Source organism: Spea bombifrons, chromosome 7 (assembly GCF_027358695.1).
Source record: "Spea bombifrons isolate aSpeBom1 chromosome 7, aSpeBom1.2.pri, whole genome shotgun sequence".
Lineage (NCBI taxonomy): Eukaryota > Metazoa > Chordata > Amphibia > Anura > Pelobatidae > Spea > Spea bombifrons.
The window spans coordinates 40,075,641-40,091,268 of NC_071093.1; the positions used below are offsets into that span (position 1 = coordinate 40,075,641).

At 42.9% G+C, this 15,628-nt stretch overlaps 1 protein-coding gene across 2 annotated transcripts; it reads left to right on the plus strand.

The window, feature by feature from the left end:
• The first annotated feature begins 6,074 nt into the window (after positions 1–6,074).
• On the plus strand, positions 6,075–9,234 carry MAFK (MAF bZIP transcription factor K). Of its 2 annotated transcripts, XM_053471538.1 has the most exons (3): positions 6,075–6,236; positions 7,897–7,976; positions 8,599–9,234. In XM_053471538.1, the coding sequence occupies exons 2-3, from the start codon at positions 7,941–7,943 to the stop codon at positions 9,031–9,033; spliced, it is 471 nt and encodes a 156-aa protein (XP_053327513.1). In that variant the 5' UTR covers positions 6,075–6,236; positions 7,897–7,940; the 3' UTR covers positions 9,034–9,234. The 2 variants fall into 2 exon arrangements, with proteins under 2 accessions (XP_053327513.1, XP_053327512.1); XM_053471537.1 differs by lacking the exon at positions 6,075–6,236 and having other exon boundaries at positions 7,717–7,976.
• Positions 9,235–15,628: the final 6,394 nt, after the last annotated feature.

The window sequence follows — 15,628 nt, forward strand, 5'->3', positions numbered from 1 at the left end:
CCTCAGAATGCTTGTCTGCTCACTGTTATTGGCTATATATTAAACTTTACTCCGCCAGCATGGAATACAAGGTTCTGCACTCCTTTCAAGAGGGCCAGATGCTTAGATGGAATGTAAGGAAGTTTTAATGAAGGGTGGTAGATGAATGAAACAGCCTCCCAGCAGAAGTGGAAGAGACTAATGCAGTGAAGTAATTTAAGCGCACATGGATCAGGCATATGAATATTAATCTATGATTAAGACAGATTCATGTTTGAGTCTTTACATTAAGAAAAACAGGCAGACTAGATGGGATTTCTCCCAAAATACTTATTACGATGGCTCCCCTCTTATAAGGGATGGTTTAGCAGATTAAACTTTGGGCACATGTTTCATCCTTAGCGGTTTTGATCCAGCTATAAAATATTTTTGCAAGGGATCACACTTATTCTCTGCACTCAATAAATACTCAGATATAAAGTAAATGATGTCTCTGAAGACGGCTGCTTAGCTCTTAAACATCAAATCCAAACTAAAAAAGAGAATCTTTTCACTTTTCTCTAGTTTTATCTACTGAGGTAGGAAGCGGCAAGTTCCATGATCCCTTTCAGACGCTCTCTGTTGTTCCCGCCAGCCTTACTTATCCATGAAAACAAAACAGATCCGTGAAGATTCCTGGGATCTGCTAACAGGTGGCAGCTATCGGAGATTGTCCAAAACAGAGATTGCCATATTGGTCCTGGAGAGGACAATAAACATGTTTATGATATAAAAATATTGACTAGTTTCTTGGACCTCATAATACTATGCCTAGTTAGAACCAATTTCCTTTTTCCTGAACAAGATGTCGCCTGAACCCACAACGAGGTAGAGGAAACATAGAAACAAAGAATTTGCTGGCAGATCAGATCCATTCGGCCCGTCTGGTCTCCATGTTTCTCAAGATGCGAGGACTCTTATTGAGTCGTTGGTCTCGCCTTAGATTCAGGAGCCCTATGCCGATCCCGCGCATGTTTAAATTCCATCACTGTATTAACATCTACCACTTCTGCTGGAATTACAACTTTTCAGCTCTGCTCGCAGTGCCGACCTTAGGGTCAAGTTTTCGGGAGGAGCCCGTGGCACTTCTATACATTTCGAACAGAAATAAAAACGAGAACTCAGGGGGTTCATCAGTTATTTAAAGAACACAAGATAAGCCATAGAAATAAAAAGAGGGAAAAGGGTCCTTAAAGAAAGCCATAGGCACCCCCAGGGAACTTTCTGGCTCTCCAGAGCCATCTTTGTGGGTAGAAGGTCCTGGGACGCCATTCCCGGAGCTTGCTCTTTAGTGACCCGGAGGAGCGGCACCGGAGAGCTCCCAGGTGTGGTCACAGCCTTCTGAATACAGGTGAGGCGAAAGGTAAGCAGGGCACCGTCCCCGGTGTTTATTAAGACATCTGAGGGAAAGGTGTGAGAATTCAGCTTTATTTCAGCACCTAACGAAAGAGAACACTGATGCCCCCCCCTGCTCAAACTAACTAATCCCCTGTTAGATAATTAGACTGCAAGCTCTTTGGGCAGGGCCCTCATCCCCTTTTGTTTCAGTAACCCCCAATTATTACGTTCTGTTTGGCCATTGTACAGCACTGCGGAATATGTCGGTGCTATATAAATTAATCATAATATTAATAAAGTCTGCCATTCCTGTCAGAGCCTCGGACGCACAGCCAGACCGCGCTTTCCCGCCAAGTGACGTCACCGCTGGCCTTCGAATGAATGGAAAGCAGAGGGAGGCGGATGACGCGCGTTTTGACGCCCCCCCGGTGACGCAGGATCCCGGAAGTGGAGTGCGCTCGGCGGAGCTGCTGGCGGCTGGCTTCTCCTTGTTGTTGTTGTTATTATTTTTGTGGATTTGCCGTAGAGGAAGCCGGCTTTCCGGTGATTCGTTTGGTTATTTATTCTCCTCCCACTCCCCGAGTCGTGGCGCAGCAGGTAAGAAATAAGGCTGAGGGGATCTCGCTCCCACGGGTGTTCGCGACTCCGGGAGCAGCAGGAGGGTGACCTTTTGGGGCCCAACGGAAACAAGCTGGGTGGCCTTTGACTGTTAAAGGCTGACACCGGTGCTGGTCCGGAGCCTCGGAATGTGTAAAGGGCAACCGGGAAGGAATAGACTTCCCCTGCGATAGAGTGACAGAGTCCGGGGCGACAGAGGCCATGGTGTGTTACACGCCGGCTGCCCACACACCCTGGAGTTTGACACACACGTGTCACAGCAACTCATGACGTCAGCAAAAAATAACCGTGCACATAAAGCTAGCATGACGCCCCGGAGGTGGGCGATCGCCGAGTAATAGTCCTAGTAAACATCTGTTCCTGACGGTATACTCGCCGTGATGTACGCAGATGGTTTATCGCCACACACTCGGTAGCGATCGGGGTTTCCAAGTTGTGATCACTTTGTGCCATGTGTGTTTTGCTGAGAAAACCCGAAATGTGTTATTCTTGTACTTTCTGTGTATGTGCGAAGCCTGGTCATTACAGAGGCGTGTGTGCGCCTTTAACTGATCAGTGTGCGTGTTGCAGGTCTCTGGTGATACAAATGGTTAAATGGCATGCTTTGATTATTGCTTTGTATAGCGCCGTCATATTCAGCAGCGCAGTACGGTGGGTAAACCCGGTATAAGCACTTCATCACATAACAAGTAGGATTTATGGAAGCAAAGAGTTAATAGGACCCTGTCCAAAAGAGCTTACAATCTTGCTGTGTAAAGAAAAATGCCTTCATTGAGATTGGCCTGTAGACCATGATGTCATCATCGGCAATAATTGCTCCATAAACAATAAAAATCCATCTAAAAAAAAATGACACTGTAAGAATATAAGCCTCAACAGATTTTATTCTTCTTAAGCTCGAATCGTGTAAAAAACAAAAAAAAAACACACCAGAGCCTTACTGAGAGAGTGGTAGTTAGGTGGAACAACCTCACGGCAGAAGCAGTAGAGGCTAACATAGTAAAGGGGTTTAAACCTGCGTCGTCATAGCACTGAAGGATACAAGGTCCGGTGCCAAGTAAGGGTTAAATTCTTATAGCTCATAAAAATATACTCTGGATGCCCTTACATGTCCTCAAATCCTGCAATTTTGGTCCAAAGTGGGTTTATCACCATAGCAACCAATGGAATGTTGGTATTGATAAAGCTGTTCTTTTGGTTATGATGATTAGCAACATAAAAATCTTATTTGCGTTCGATTTTATGTTTATTTAACCACCAGATGTAAGGGAGTTTTACTTTACCAAGAGAGTGGTAGATAAGCTGAACAGCCTCCCATCAGGGGTGGTAGAGGGAAATACAGTGAGGGGATTTAAATGTGGGATAGGCATATGGCTCCTGAATCTAAGACGAGGTCGGGGACTGATTAAGGTGTTGAGAGACTTTAGGGCAGGTGAACCGAGCTGATTAGATGGAGCCGAGTGAGTCTGATCGGCCGGTAAGTTCTGTGTTTTGCCCCGGAGTGTGCGTTTGTTATTGTCGAGCCGTGGTGTGTGATCGTTTCTCACATGGCGTGAGTCAGTTTTGCACTTTTAAAGCTTAGTCACTCTTTTCGCTCCACGCCCGCGGCTTTCCTTTCGCTGGCGTTTTGGCGAAAGGTCACTGGATGCTCCCAGCGGGCGTTGGTTTGCCTGCGGGTTACCCTTTAAAATCTGCTACTAAGCGATTATACGTGCCAACCGCCCCGATCTTGCCTGAAACGTTCATCTCTATTATAAAAGGGCGATAAGTGATTAAATGAGCCACGGTTCCTGCAGACTTTATACTTTTTAGATAAGAACCCCCTTAAAGGGATAGTCCAGCCATCATATGGGCTTTAATGCACTTTTTCATGGCGCCCCCATACGCATTTACCCCCTGCGACCCAGCCATTTTCCATACTGGAGATCTATATACTTACCACCGGTCACGTCCAGTTAGCAGACGGGTCTGTTCGGACCCCCAATGCACGGAAAGAGCAAGAATCGTTTGACCGCAGAGGAGGGCAGTTGCAGCGCTGCGGTTTCTTTATTTAATTTTTGGGTTAGAATAATGTATATTCGCGCACAAGCTGTCTACTTTTGTGTGGTTCTGGCAGGATAAATAGCATTGTCGCGAGGTTCACAGAGCTGGTGTGTCCCGCGCTGTCATCGAGCCCCTCGCATTAAGAGCCTCGCGAGCCCTCGTTTCCTTTGCTTGATGGCCATAAAGTTCAGAGAACATCAGTAATGGAAATCTATACGCTGGCCGAGCCGCCGCCGCCGCTCCGCTTACCCCACCGCCTGATCACCCGGATTATCTCATTACAGAAGCCATCTAATCACCGGAAAGAACTTGGCCAAATAGCGGGTGTTTGTTGTTGTTTTCAGATATAAAAGTTCCTGTACCGTTCTAGCGAGGTTTCTACCCAAATCCTCGCCTTGCTGGTACCCTCCGTCTGATGTTAATGGTTATTCCTCCCCAATAATGTCCAGCGTTTTTTTTTATGTGGGTAAACCCTGATGGTTGTGCGAGCGGCGGGGAAGGAAAACACACTTTACGACGTAAAAGCAGAATGCGGTCTTTAACCTTCTCTGCCTCCTCGCCGCCATCAGATTACAATTACGTGAGTCAGATGAGAAATATGTTGCAGCGTTTCCTTTCGGAGCTGTCAGAATTCTTTCTCTGCGAGAGCCGGACCCCTGAAGGATCCCTCCGGCCATTAGATGCGCTTTAATACATATGGGGGCTGCGTGGTCCCTATCCCAATGCAAGGGTATATTCTCTAAACCCCCCCCCCCGTATTCAATTGTCCTGTTATATGCTGTGTACAACCAAACATGTGATATTCCCACCTGTAGTCAGCACCGGCTTGGCGAATGCCACGGGTGGGGATCTGGTGAGACCCCCATGCGCAAGGAATGGGGAAAGTGTTTCATTTCTTATGAGAAATGCATTAATTTCAAAATATTTTTTTCATTTTGTAAAACTGATTTGATCTTAAAAACAAAATAAAAAAAAATAAATAAAATATATAAATGGTCAGCCGGTTAGGATTCTGATCGTCGCCGAGCAGCATGAACATGAATATCTTTAAAACTGTCAAGGGCTAGTTAGAATTAACCCTTTAAAATGTTTTTTAATGCAGTTTAGGTGAATCGCTGTTTGTTTGATGAAAGAAGCGCTTTCGTTGAGTGTCGGATGCAGATTTCCCCCAAATGCTTTTCCTGCCGGATCAAGTTCGAGGTTCCGTTCCCCCGACCGATTAGAACCCTTTAACTAAGCTCATGGTTGGGAGCATGAGTCCCGGTACTGCGGAATAGCGAAGCCTCCTCTAAAAGGATTCTTTATTCTAGCAAACTGTGCCTTATTCTTATGTTTTTTCCGGGAGCACACAGCTGTCATGTGACACAAGTGAAACGGGTCTGATCTGCTAAGTTGTGTCTGCTGTACGGTATAAATTGCCTGCTGTCTACGTATCGCCTTTAAGTAATGGCTTCTTCTTAATGATCAGGCCGCTGTTAACATTTACATGTCTTACTGAGCGGTGGCAGCACAAGTGGAACAGCCTCCCAGCAGAAGTGGTAGAGGTTAATACAGTGAGGGAATTTAAACATGCATGGGGTAGGGAAATGTCTTCTAAATCTAAGACCAAGGACGGATTGAGGTTTGATCCGGGGTGCTGCGCATGCACAGGGAATGCTGAGGTGATAAGCGAGCCTGCAAATCGATATCCGCGCAGGTTCGACCTCTCGAGTGTGATCAGCGTGTTGGATGTGATGCCTTTTCTAAGCTTGGGGGCAAGAACTCCGTATCTGGCCTCCTCTCAGTGCCGTTTAGTTTTGGGCTCCTAATAAAAGCATGCGCCAGCTGCTGACGTTCTGTGGGTTGCAGCTCGTAAGGTGGGGTTTGGCGGGGGGGGATTCTCGATGTAAACACAGCGGTTTAGCGCATCGTCACGGTGACCGGTACATACTTTCCATTTTTAAAGGCCAGACAGCGAGGAAGTTCCCCGCGTTACTGTAGTGTGGTGCGAGCACGTGGTGGACGGGGGGGAGTGTCGCTCTGTGGGAATGTGAGCTCTGCGAAGCCTGTAAACAGCCGATGAGTCAGAACATCGCAATGTCACACCGCGACCCGACGGCCTCCCTCCGTGTGCTTCCTCCGGTGTGAGCGAGGGGGTGTACGCGCGCGATGTCTCTGCGGGGCCCCAGCCACAATATTTACACACTCAGCACCGTACCGGGCCGTCGGCGCGATATCAGGTGAGGGGGGCCGTTCTCGTACTCCGGAGTTACTTGGGTTGTTTATCTGTATAAGGGGTTGTCTGCCTTCTGCTCTCTTACGTTCATGTGTTGATTGCGAGCAAATCCCCCCAGGCTCAGCTAGAGATTCTCCCCCTACTCACCTAGAGATCCCCCCCGGCTCACCTAGCGATGTGGATATAGCGCAGGTAACCTGCGATGGTTCACACGTCCGCTGTCTCTGCGCTCTACAGTTCTGCTATTTTTATGGCTCGGAGGACTGCGATTCCTTTCGAGTCTGGCAGATCCCGCCGTCAGTTGTTTGAATTGAGTCTGGCGGGACCCCTCGTCGATACGTCAGACCGCACGTAGGTTAGGAACCGGTGCCCGGGAGGGATGTTCAGAATCACAGAACGCTATATCTGTCCTTATCGGAGCCCCAGGGGAACTGATATAATAATTCCGATCACGATTCCCGCATAAGGAGCGTTTCTGGTGTCGGGTGGTAAAGGTGGAGTTATCGGGAACATTCCTCTGGTTGCTATGGTGATTACACCGCTTGTAAAACCAGAATTGCCCTTTATACCTTATACAAATAACTGGGAGGCTCTGCGTTTGTCATCAGTGATAAATCGTAAATAATATAAAAAAAACAACAACAAAAAAAACCTACTAAGTGGTAGAGCAGGTACGATAATTACATGTATGTAATGTGTGTGTGTTGTGTTTAGATCAGTGATATTAATAACGCTTATCCATAAAGTGCTGACATTGGGAATGTTTTGTGTCGATCAGACCCAACTTACATCACCCCCCCGACCCCCCCCTTCTGTACGTAATGCTTGGATCTCCGTTTTCCAATCTCCAGCTATTCGGCCAATCCGGATGCTTTCATCGCGCGCGTCCCCGATCGCTCCCTCTTCTGTATCAGCGCAGATTTTATTTACACGTCTGACCCCCCACACACACACACACACACAGCACCCCACCCCCCTCCGTCTTTCTGGTGAATTTGTTGGAGTTACCATGAAGTAATGGGTGCACTTGAACCTTTTTTCCCTCTCCCTTTGTATCCATGGTTACGGTCTCCCAAGTTGGCTGGTTTTTCATGGTTGCCATGGCAACCAGCCTTTTTTTTTTTTTTTTTTTTTTTAAATCTGTAGTGTCTTAGCTACATTTTCTTTCCCTAAATGATTAAAATGCCAGGTTTATAATGAGCGGGGTGTCACCGTGTCGTATTGACAGAATACATGAATCCGGTTCCGGCGCTGTCTCTGCGTTTGCCCGGGGTAATCCCCTCCATCGCGCTCTGAGACTGACGATTCCCCTCATTGTCCTCCCTTTAACCAGCTGCTGATTTGCATTTTTTTTCATATGCTTACTAACCATTTTTGTGTCGAACCCTGAAGTCCCTCCATGGTGTGTTTTTGCACGTTTTTTTTTTATCTTTTTACATTTAATTCCCTGGAGTAGAATTCATTCGGCTGTTTGTGTGATTTAGTTACATATGGTAAGTAAATTGAATTGTCGCGTTGCCTATATTGTAGCAATACGTTTAGGAGAAAGTGTGATACGCTGCAGTTATCTAATGTTTAACACATTTACGAACTCATGTTGTTACCTTTTGTGTTTAATGTTTTTTGTTACATTTTAAGCACTTCTGTATTTATTTATTTTTCAGTTGCTTTTTCTGCACCGTTCTGTCCTGGTGATTGTTTACAGGTTATGACGACTAATCCCAAACCAAACAAGGCATTAAAGGTAAGAAATAATAATATAATAATAATAATTTTAAAAAAAAAGTGTTGATGTACATGAGGGTCCCAAAAGGTTGGGCAAGACAGGCCCCAGGCACCAATACCTGTTGGTAAGCTCTACAATTAAAGAGCTTTTCAGAAAGCTCCCCAGTGATAGGGACTGAATGTAAAAAAAGAAAAAAAATAATAATAATAAAAAATTAAAATAAAAAAGCTCCCCAGGCCGCACACTATTGCTTCTAAATAATTAAGGGCTATTTTTGTAAGATGGACATTTTGTAAAAACCCTTGAGGGCCGGCGCTCACATCGCTAATCTGTATGTTGTAGACCCGGTTGGGAAAGGAAAATATGAACAAGGGAATAATGGCGCCCAGAAAGGCTTTGGCTATTTGCGTTCAGCCAATATCAATGAGCCCTGGAGCCACGTGGCCATCCAGTGTAGTAAAGAATGAAGTGCCTGGTGTATGCGATTATGTGTTCTCTTTTTGTTTTGAGTAGATGTTACAATGACGGAAAGTGACGCTTTTTTGTATCCCGTGATTTGTTTTCGCTGGGTGGTTGGGAGCTGCGGTTGGTGTATGGAGTATCCTGGCGGGTGTAATACGGGTATGTTGGCTCTCCGCAGGTAAAGAAGGAGGCGGGAGAAAACGCCCCAGTATTAAGCGATGATGAGCTCGTGTCAATGTCTGTGCGGGAGCTAAATCAGCACCTCCGGGGTCTATCCAAAGAAGACATAATCCGTCTCAAGCAGCGCCGGCGCACGCTGAAAAACCGCGGATACGCCGCAAGCTGCAGGGTCAAACGCGTCACCCAGAAAGAGGAGCTGGAGAGGCAACGGGTTGAGTTGCAACAAGAAGTCGACAAGCTGGCGCGGGAAAACTCCAGCATGAAGCTCGAGTTGGATGCTCTGCGCTCCAAATACGAAGCTCTCCAAACCTTCGCACGTACAGTCGCCCGAGGGCCCATAACCCCGACCAAGGTGGCCACCACCAGCGTCATCACCATTGTGAAATCTGCCGACATTTCATCGGCGTCCATACCGTTCTCGGCAGCCTCCTAGTGCCCATGGGAAGACAGAACTAGCAGCCTGATCTGAACGGGACGTTATGGGATTCACCTACATTGGTCCTCTGTTCCTACTCTGCCTATAAAAATATTAGGCATTGCCTTTTATTCCATTGCCCTCCCAACATGAAGCATAGAGGCAACACGCGTGATCAGAGCACCATGGCCTTGTCATACTTGTACCAGGGAATTTGACTTTTTTTCCATTAGAAGATTGTGTCCTCCTTTTTTTTTTATTATATATATATATAATTTTTTTTTTTTTTTTTTTTTACTTTTTTTGATCACTATAAATGGAACCTGTTTTAGATGAGCTCGGTCTACAATAGGCCTTTCATATGTTCATATGCATATTTTATCTAAAACAGATAGAAAAAGAGAAATGACTAGCTACACGCCGTCACAGGGCTAGGTTTTTAGAAGCTATGCAGCTCTGAAAACATACATTTGGACAGAGTGTTTAGATTAGGTCTTTGTTGTCCCCGTAGTGTGTTTGAACCACATAATAGCAATGTGAGAAATATTGCTCATTTTTAAAAGGCCCAGCTTACTATTTCAAAAAAAAACCAGCCCTTATGTTTCATCTCACCCAGTGGGCTCGAGGATAATGTTTCAGTCCCGGTACATGCTCTGTGTATAATCTGGGACAGGCAAGGGCTCCTAACTTGTCTAATATCTATGTATCCAGTGACGTTATTTCACCATGTTGGATTTATTTTCCTTTTTATAGTTATTAGTATCCATAAAAAAAAAAAATACAATTCTCCGAGACGGCATTAACCTCAGCAGAACTAAGTCTGATCGCTCCAAGGTTTAGAAAGCCATGTCGGCTCCAGAATAATGTAATTTATTGATTGTAACACGTTGCCTGGTAGTTTACCAGACTTGGCGTAATTAGGATTTTCATTCATTTTTATCCAGATTGAAGTTTACATCCTACGTCTAGACGAGGCCAACATGCATAGAAACTGCGACCTCTGTAAAAATCCCATATTTCCAATCTGGGTCTGGCCCTGACCGTGTCTAATTCTGTTTATGGGACATATTGTTTCAGTTGCCAGCTTTCTATGCGCAGCTGTTGGTTTTGTTCAGTTTTATCTCAAAGGAATTATGCAGGAAAAAAAAGACTAGAAAGGTTGGATATTGAAGCGTGGTTTTGCGAGTGGGGTACACGCACCCGTCGGTCCTCTGCTCAGCGGGGACTGCAAAGAAAGAAAAAAGATTTGGGGTTGGAATCCGTAAGTGCGTCTATGTCTATAGTTGTTTTTTTAAGTGTTTAAAAGCAGGTTTCGGACTGAACACGTCTTGTGATGTGGATTGCTGCGCGTCCCCTTCTGATAAGGTTGTAGTACTGTGATTGTTGGCAGATACACTACCGTTCAAAAAGTTTGGGGTCACTTAGCTGTTTTCACGGAAGACCAGGACATTTCTAGCTGTAACATATTTGCGGAATGGTTTTCTAACCATCCATTAGCCTTTTATACTTAAACTTGGATCAGCGAACCCAACGTGCCATTGGAACACAGGAGTGATGGGAGTGATAAAGGAGTGATGGGAGTGATAAAGGGCGTCTGTATGCCGTTTCTGGCTATAATAGTCATTTGCAACATTAACAATGCATTTCTGATCCATTTCATGGTATTCCTTTTACAAACCAGTGACCTCAAACCTTTGAACAGTAGATAACATGGAGAGAAAGTTAAGTAACCGTGCAGTTTTATAGAGGAAAAGGAATATGTCCCTGTCTTCCAGGTGCTTCAGGCTGTACATGGGCCGCTAAGACACGTAATAGTATTTGGTAAATGTCTCTTTGGTCAGAATAGACGTATTACCCAAGTATAGGGTATAGCTGTTAATCACTCACTCTGATCAGAAGCAAAAAACAGTCTTCTATTGTTCACTTTGTCCATTACCAAAGGAGCGTTCTTTCTTCTTTTGTTTCGTCTTAATAGAAGACCGATGGTTTATCCCCTGGAACCCTCAATTTAAGACGCATAAGCATACGTTGTATGATTAGATTTAGAACTTCAAGAGGTTTTCTGTCTCTTAATTGAAGGCTAGACCACAAGGCCACATGTTTGGCCAAGGATCAGCGGCACCCAAACCACCAATTTTACTTCTTCAAAATCAAATCTTATTTAATTTATTTAACGTTTCTGGGACACTGCTGCGTCTTGCCAAAACGATGACTGTTAGGGATATAATAAAAACAATCAGTACAGAACATTCAAAGAGCGTGACCTTTACCCGTGCTAAAGGGTCTGGTCGTTTTTTACAAACCAATATACCATGTTGGCCGTAATTCCCCTTATTTTTGCTCAATTAAACTGTGTGCGGCCAATACAATGTGCATTACCAAATGTAATTAAGTCCTAAATGTAATTATATTTATTAAGGTGGCCTCTTTTTTGAAAAAAAGGAGATATAGCTAAAGACCCTCTGCCTAACCTTCAGCTCCCATCGATATTATTATTCTATCCGGCTTCCGGTGACTTTGTTATTGTGTAGGTGTCTGAACTTTGCCCGACAGTCAAATTCCCTGGACAAATATTACGAGACTCACAGCAATGGCAGGTTTTGCGTGAACAGAAACTTAAAATGGGTAACCAAGATTCTCTTAATATCGCATTAAATGCCACAAATACAGCTGTCTGCAAACTTATACCATCCTTGGCAAAAATAAATAAATGCCACCATCCGTAGAACTTGCTGAACTTATCCTCAATGCTTGAGGATGAGTGGCACACAAGTAAAAGTTTAAAGCAAAGATACTTAGATTATTACTTAGGTTCTTTCTGTATTAAGGTAACACCGAGATCTCCAGGCAGCGGCTGCGTGCAGATCTTTTACAAATCGTATTTTTATTTGTTCGACGTGTGCCAAATGTTTTGGCTACGAAAGAGCTAGCCCAACACGGTGACACCTTTCCCTCTGCCCTGGGGGGGGAGGACAAGCTAAAACCAGGATTTTCCATTCTGTAGCTGCCCAGAGATGCTTGAACTTGAACCCCCAGCATCTTGTTGGCTGAGTGTCATGGGGGTCAGTTGTCTGGGTAAGCGGCAGAAGGTCCGGTCCTGGCGGAGGGAAAAAGTGAACGGTGACCTGGGCAGTAATTATTGCTGTTAATACCATGGAAAATGGTAGGTAATCCATATTGGATATCCATAAAGGGACATATGGAAATATTTAACGAGAGATTAAACAAAAAATAGAGTTTTATCATACAGAGGTTTTTTTAAGGGAAAAAATAATAAATAAAAAGTTTTTTTTTCACGTTTAACAATGCAGTTCTTTATTGAAAGGTAATGCGAGAAAATGGGTAACTGTGAAGGTATTTTGGGAAAGGAGGAATACGCCCTCCCGTTTTGATCTCTATAGGCCGACCAGATTTGACTTCAGAATCTTAACGTAATTAGAAAAACCTCTGTTTTCACCCTTTTTATGCCAGGAAAGCTCTACACGCAGGCTTCTGTAGCATAAAAAGTGCTTGATGTTTGTTTTTTGTTTTTCTTTGTATTTTTCTGTCACTGTAGAACTTTTATGTATCGTTTATTGGTTAATATTTTATATGTAATAATGTTTAAAATACTTTTGATTCCTTTTCTTTTCTGTAATTAAAGCCTCCATCGTCTAGGAATGTTGCAGAGACCATTCAGCCGTAGAGACACGGTGACTTGTTTCAGTGGGGATTATTATTTTATAGAATGAATTAAGCCAGGGTGAATTTATGCATTTTTATTAATTTATCTACCTATATCAAGTGAGCAGGTTTAAAAAAAAATCCATTAAAATATTGAATTGGAGATTTCCTCATCCTTTCCAAATATATAAAATGTTTTAAATTATATACCTCTTTAAACTCTGGATTAGTGAATTAATTTACTAAAGGCCACCTTTAACACGGCTGAAAAAATTCATTCCTTCTCAATGAGAAGGAATGAAACAATTCATTCCTTCTCAATGAGAAGGAATGAAAAAATTCATTCCTTCGCATTGAGATTAATAACTCGGTGTCTTTTTATTTTATTTTTGGTTGAATAGTTTGTTGCCTCAACCCCACGCTGTGTTAAACTCCGTGGACACCGTCCAATATTCCCAAGGACATAGAACTACTCAGATGTGCTTTTGTTCTGCATAGCAAGTGTATCTCCTCGGAGTTTCACAACGTACACCACACTATAGTTAAACAAAACTCCGTTATAGTGGACTCGGCCGGTCATCTATAAACCGCATCTAATAATCCGCACTCGCTACCAAGTCTCCACCAAATAATCTTATGTCTCACGGTAACGTCAAAGTCTGTGTTTGCTAAAAAAAAAATATTTATATATATTAAATATGCCTATTTTCCAGCTTTTCGCCCAAAATGTCCCAGGGATGTTCCCTTTTTAGCCCGTTGTTGTGGATTTGCCTATACTATGTGGTATGCAGGCTATTTTAAGAAAAGCCACACAAGAAAAAGCCTGGTAACATCATTTGGCTGCGTTGACAAAGCTATAGGATATATATATATAATAAACTGATCTGTTGTATCGCCTAAAACAGCTCTTCAAACGGTGCATTCGCCTTAATCTTGGCAACGAAGTACATATTTAAACCAACATACTCGCTGTTTTCAATGTTATAATTGTTGGTGCATTTTTGGTAAATGCTACAAAGCTACTGTGAGAAAGTCGTACTTTTTATTTATTCTTTTATTTTTAATATGCCTTTTATCTTTAGCACACCCAAATGTTGTTTTTTTTTGTTTTGTTTTTTTTTTACCTGTTTGGTGTTGGGTATTTTTATGGTAATTAACATTCATATCACTCAAAAATAGATATTAGAGCAACATCCGAATTAGCCATCAATATGTCTCCACTGTGGCTTCTGGCTTATCTCGATCAAATAATCTAAAGTATATAATTATTATAATTATTATTATAAGTGGTAAAGTGGTTGTACGGTGGAAAGAGAGTCTGAAATATTTTATTGCACATGTTTGTAAGAGTGAAAAGCACTTTTTTTTTTTTGTCTATTCTCCATATACCCCACCATGAGCTTCTATAAAATTATGGATGTCAACAGAATTTTTACAGTAATCTTTATTTCCTTATATACTTTTCTCGTTTTTTTTTTTGTTTTTTTTCTTTCAGCCAATTTTCTTGTCGGTTCACGTTTTCTTAATTGTTGTTTTTTGAGTCTATCGGCAAAGACACACCAAAAGGGCAGTTATTTTGCGTTTTATGTTTTAAAGAATATAGAGATCATTTTGTTGTAGAGTTCAGTGCCTCTGATTTTTTTTTTCTTTGTGGTTATTCAGTAGGCTAATTTCAATATTTATTTTTTTTTCTCTGCTGCTTTTTTTTATACATATATGATAATATAAAAAAAATAATAAATTATTGGGATATATCCAAGTAATTGTGGATTTATGTTTGTATGTCCAGACCGTAATCCTGTGTACTGTATGTGTGCACCGATTTCTCCTTATCTGACAGCCACAAAGTAATTTATTGCTGTATATAATACTGCTGTGACTGGTTTTGTACCTTTCCAATAAAGAGTTCTCATTGATGTTTCTGAGTCAATTTGATTCCGTTACTGAACCCCGTGAGTTTATTTCTTTTGCCTCTCGCTTCAGCGTGTTATTATCGGAACCCATGCTTTACGTAAAAGGATCACATTGAATCGCTCAGGGATGCCCCCAGTTTTGCCATTTCTGTTTTTTTCCCAGCTAATGACTTCTTGTGAAACAGAAAACTGCGTTACTAAAACATTGGTAAAGAAACTTAAATGCAATTCTGATGAATGGGCGAAATATGATGTGCGCGGCCGTTCAAAGGTTTGGGGTCACTTAGCTGTTTTCATGGAAAACAACATTTCTAGCTGCAACATAATTGCAAGTGTTTTGTAACCGTCCGTTAGCCCTTTAAACTTAAATGTGAATTAGTGAACGCGACGTGCCATTGGAAGACAGGAGTGATGGGAGTGATAAAGGGCCATTGGAAGACAGGAGTGATGGGAGTGATAAAGGGCCGTTGGAACACAGGAGTGATGGGAGTGATAAAGGGCCGATGGAACACAGGAGTGATAAAGGGCCGCCTGAACACAGGAGTGATGGGAGTGATAAAGGGCCATTGGATTACAGGAGTGATGGGAGTGATAAAGAGCCATTGGAACACAGGAGTGATAAAGGAGTGATGGGAGTGATAAAGGGCCATTGGAACAGAGGAGTGATGGGAGTGATAAAGGGCCTCTGTACGCCAATGAAGAGATTCCAGTAAAAATTTCCAGCTACAAATAGTCATTTACAACATTAACCCCGTCTGTGGTGGATTTCTAATTTTATATATATATATATATATATTACATTTTAAAATAAAATTAGTTTTTTTCAGTATCCCCAAGTTTTTGAAAATGTACCGTACCCCTTCTAATTAACAATCCCTGTATACATAAAAATCTGTACTGTTGGGGTTGCTTGTGGACCAGAGTTGGCACATACTGGAATCAGGATAAAATCATGTGTTTATCCTTAAAATATTGTTTAGTATTCCCTGTCCTGCTTCCCTTCTCCGCAATGGTGTGACACCTCTTGCCACTGATTG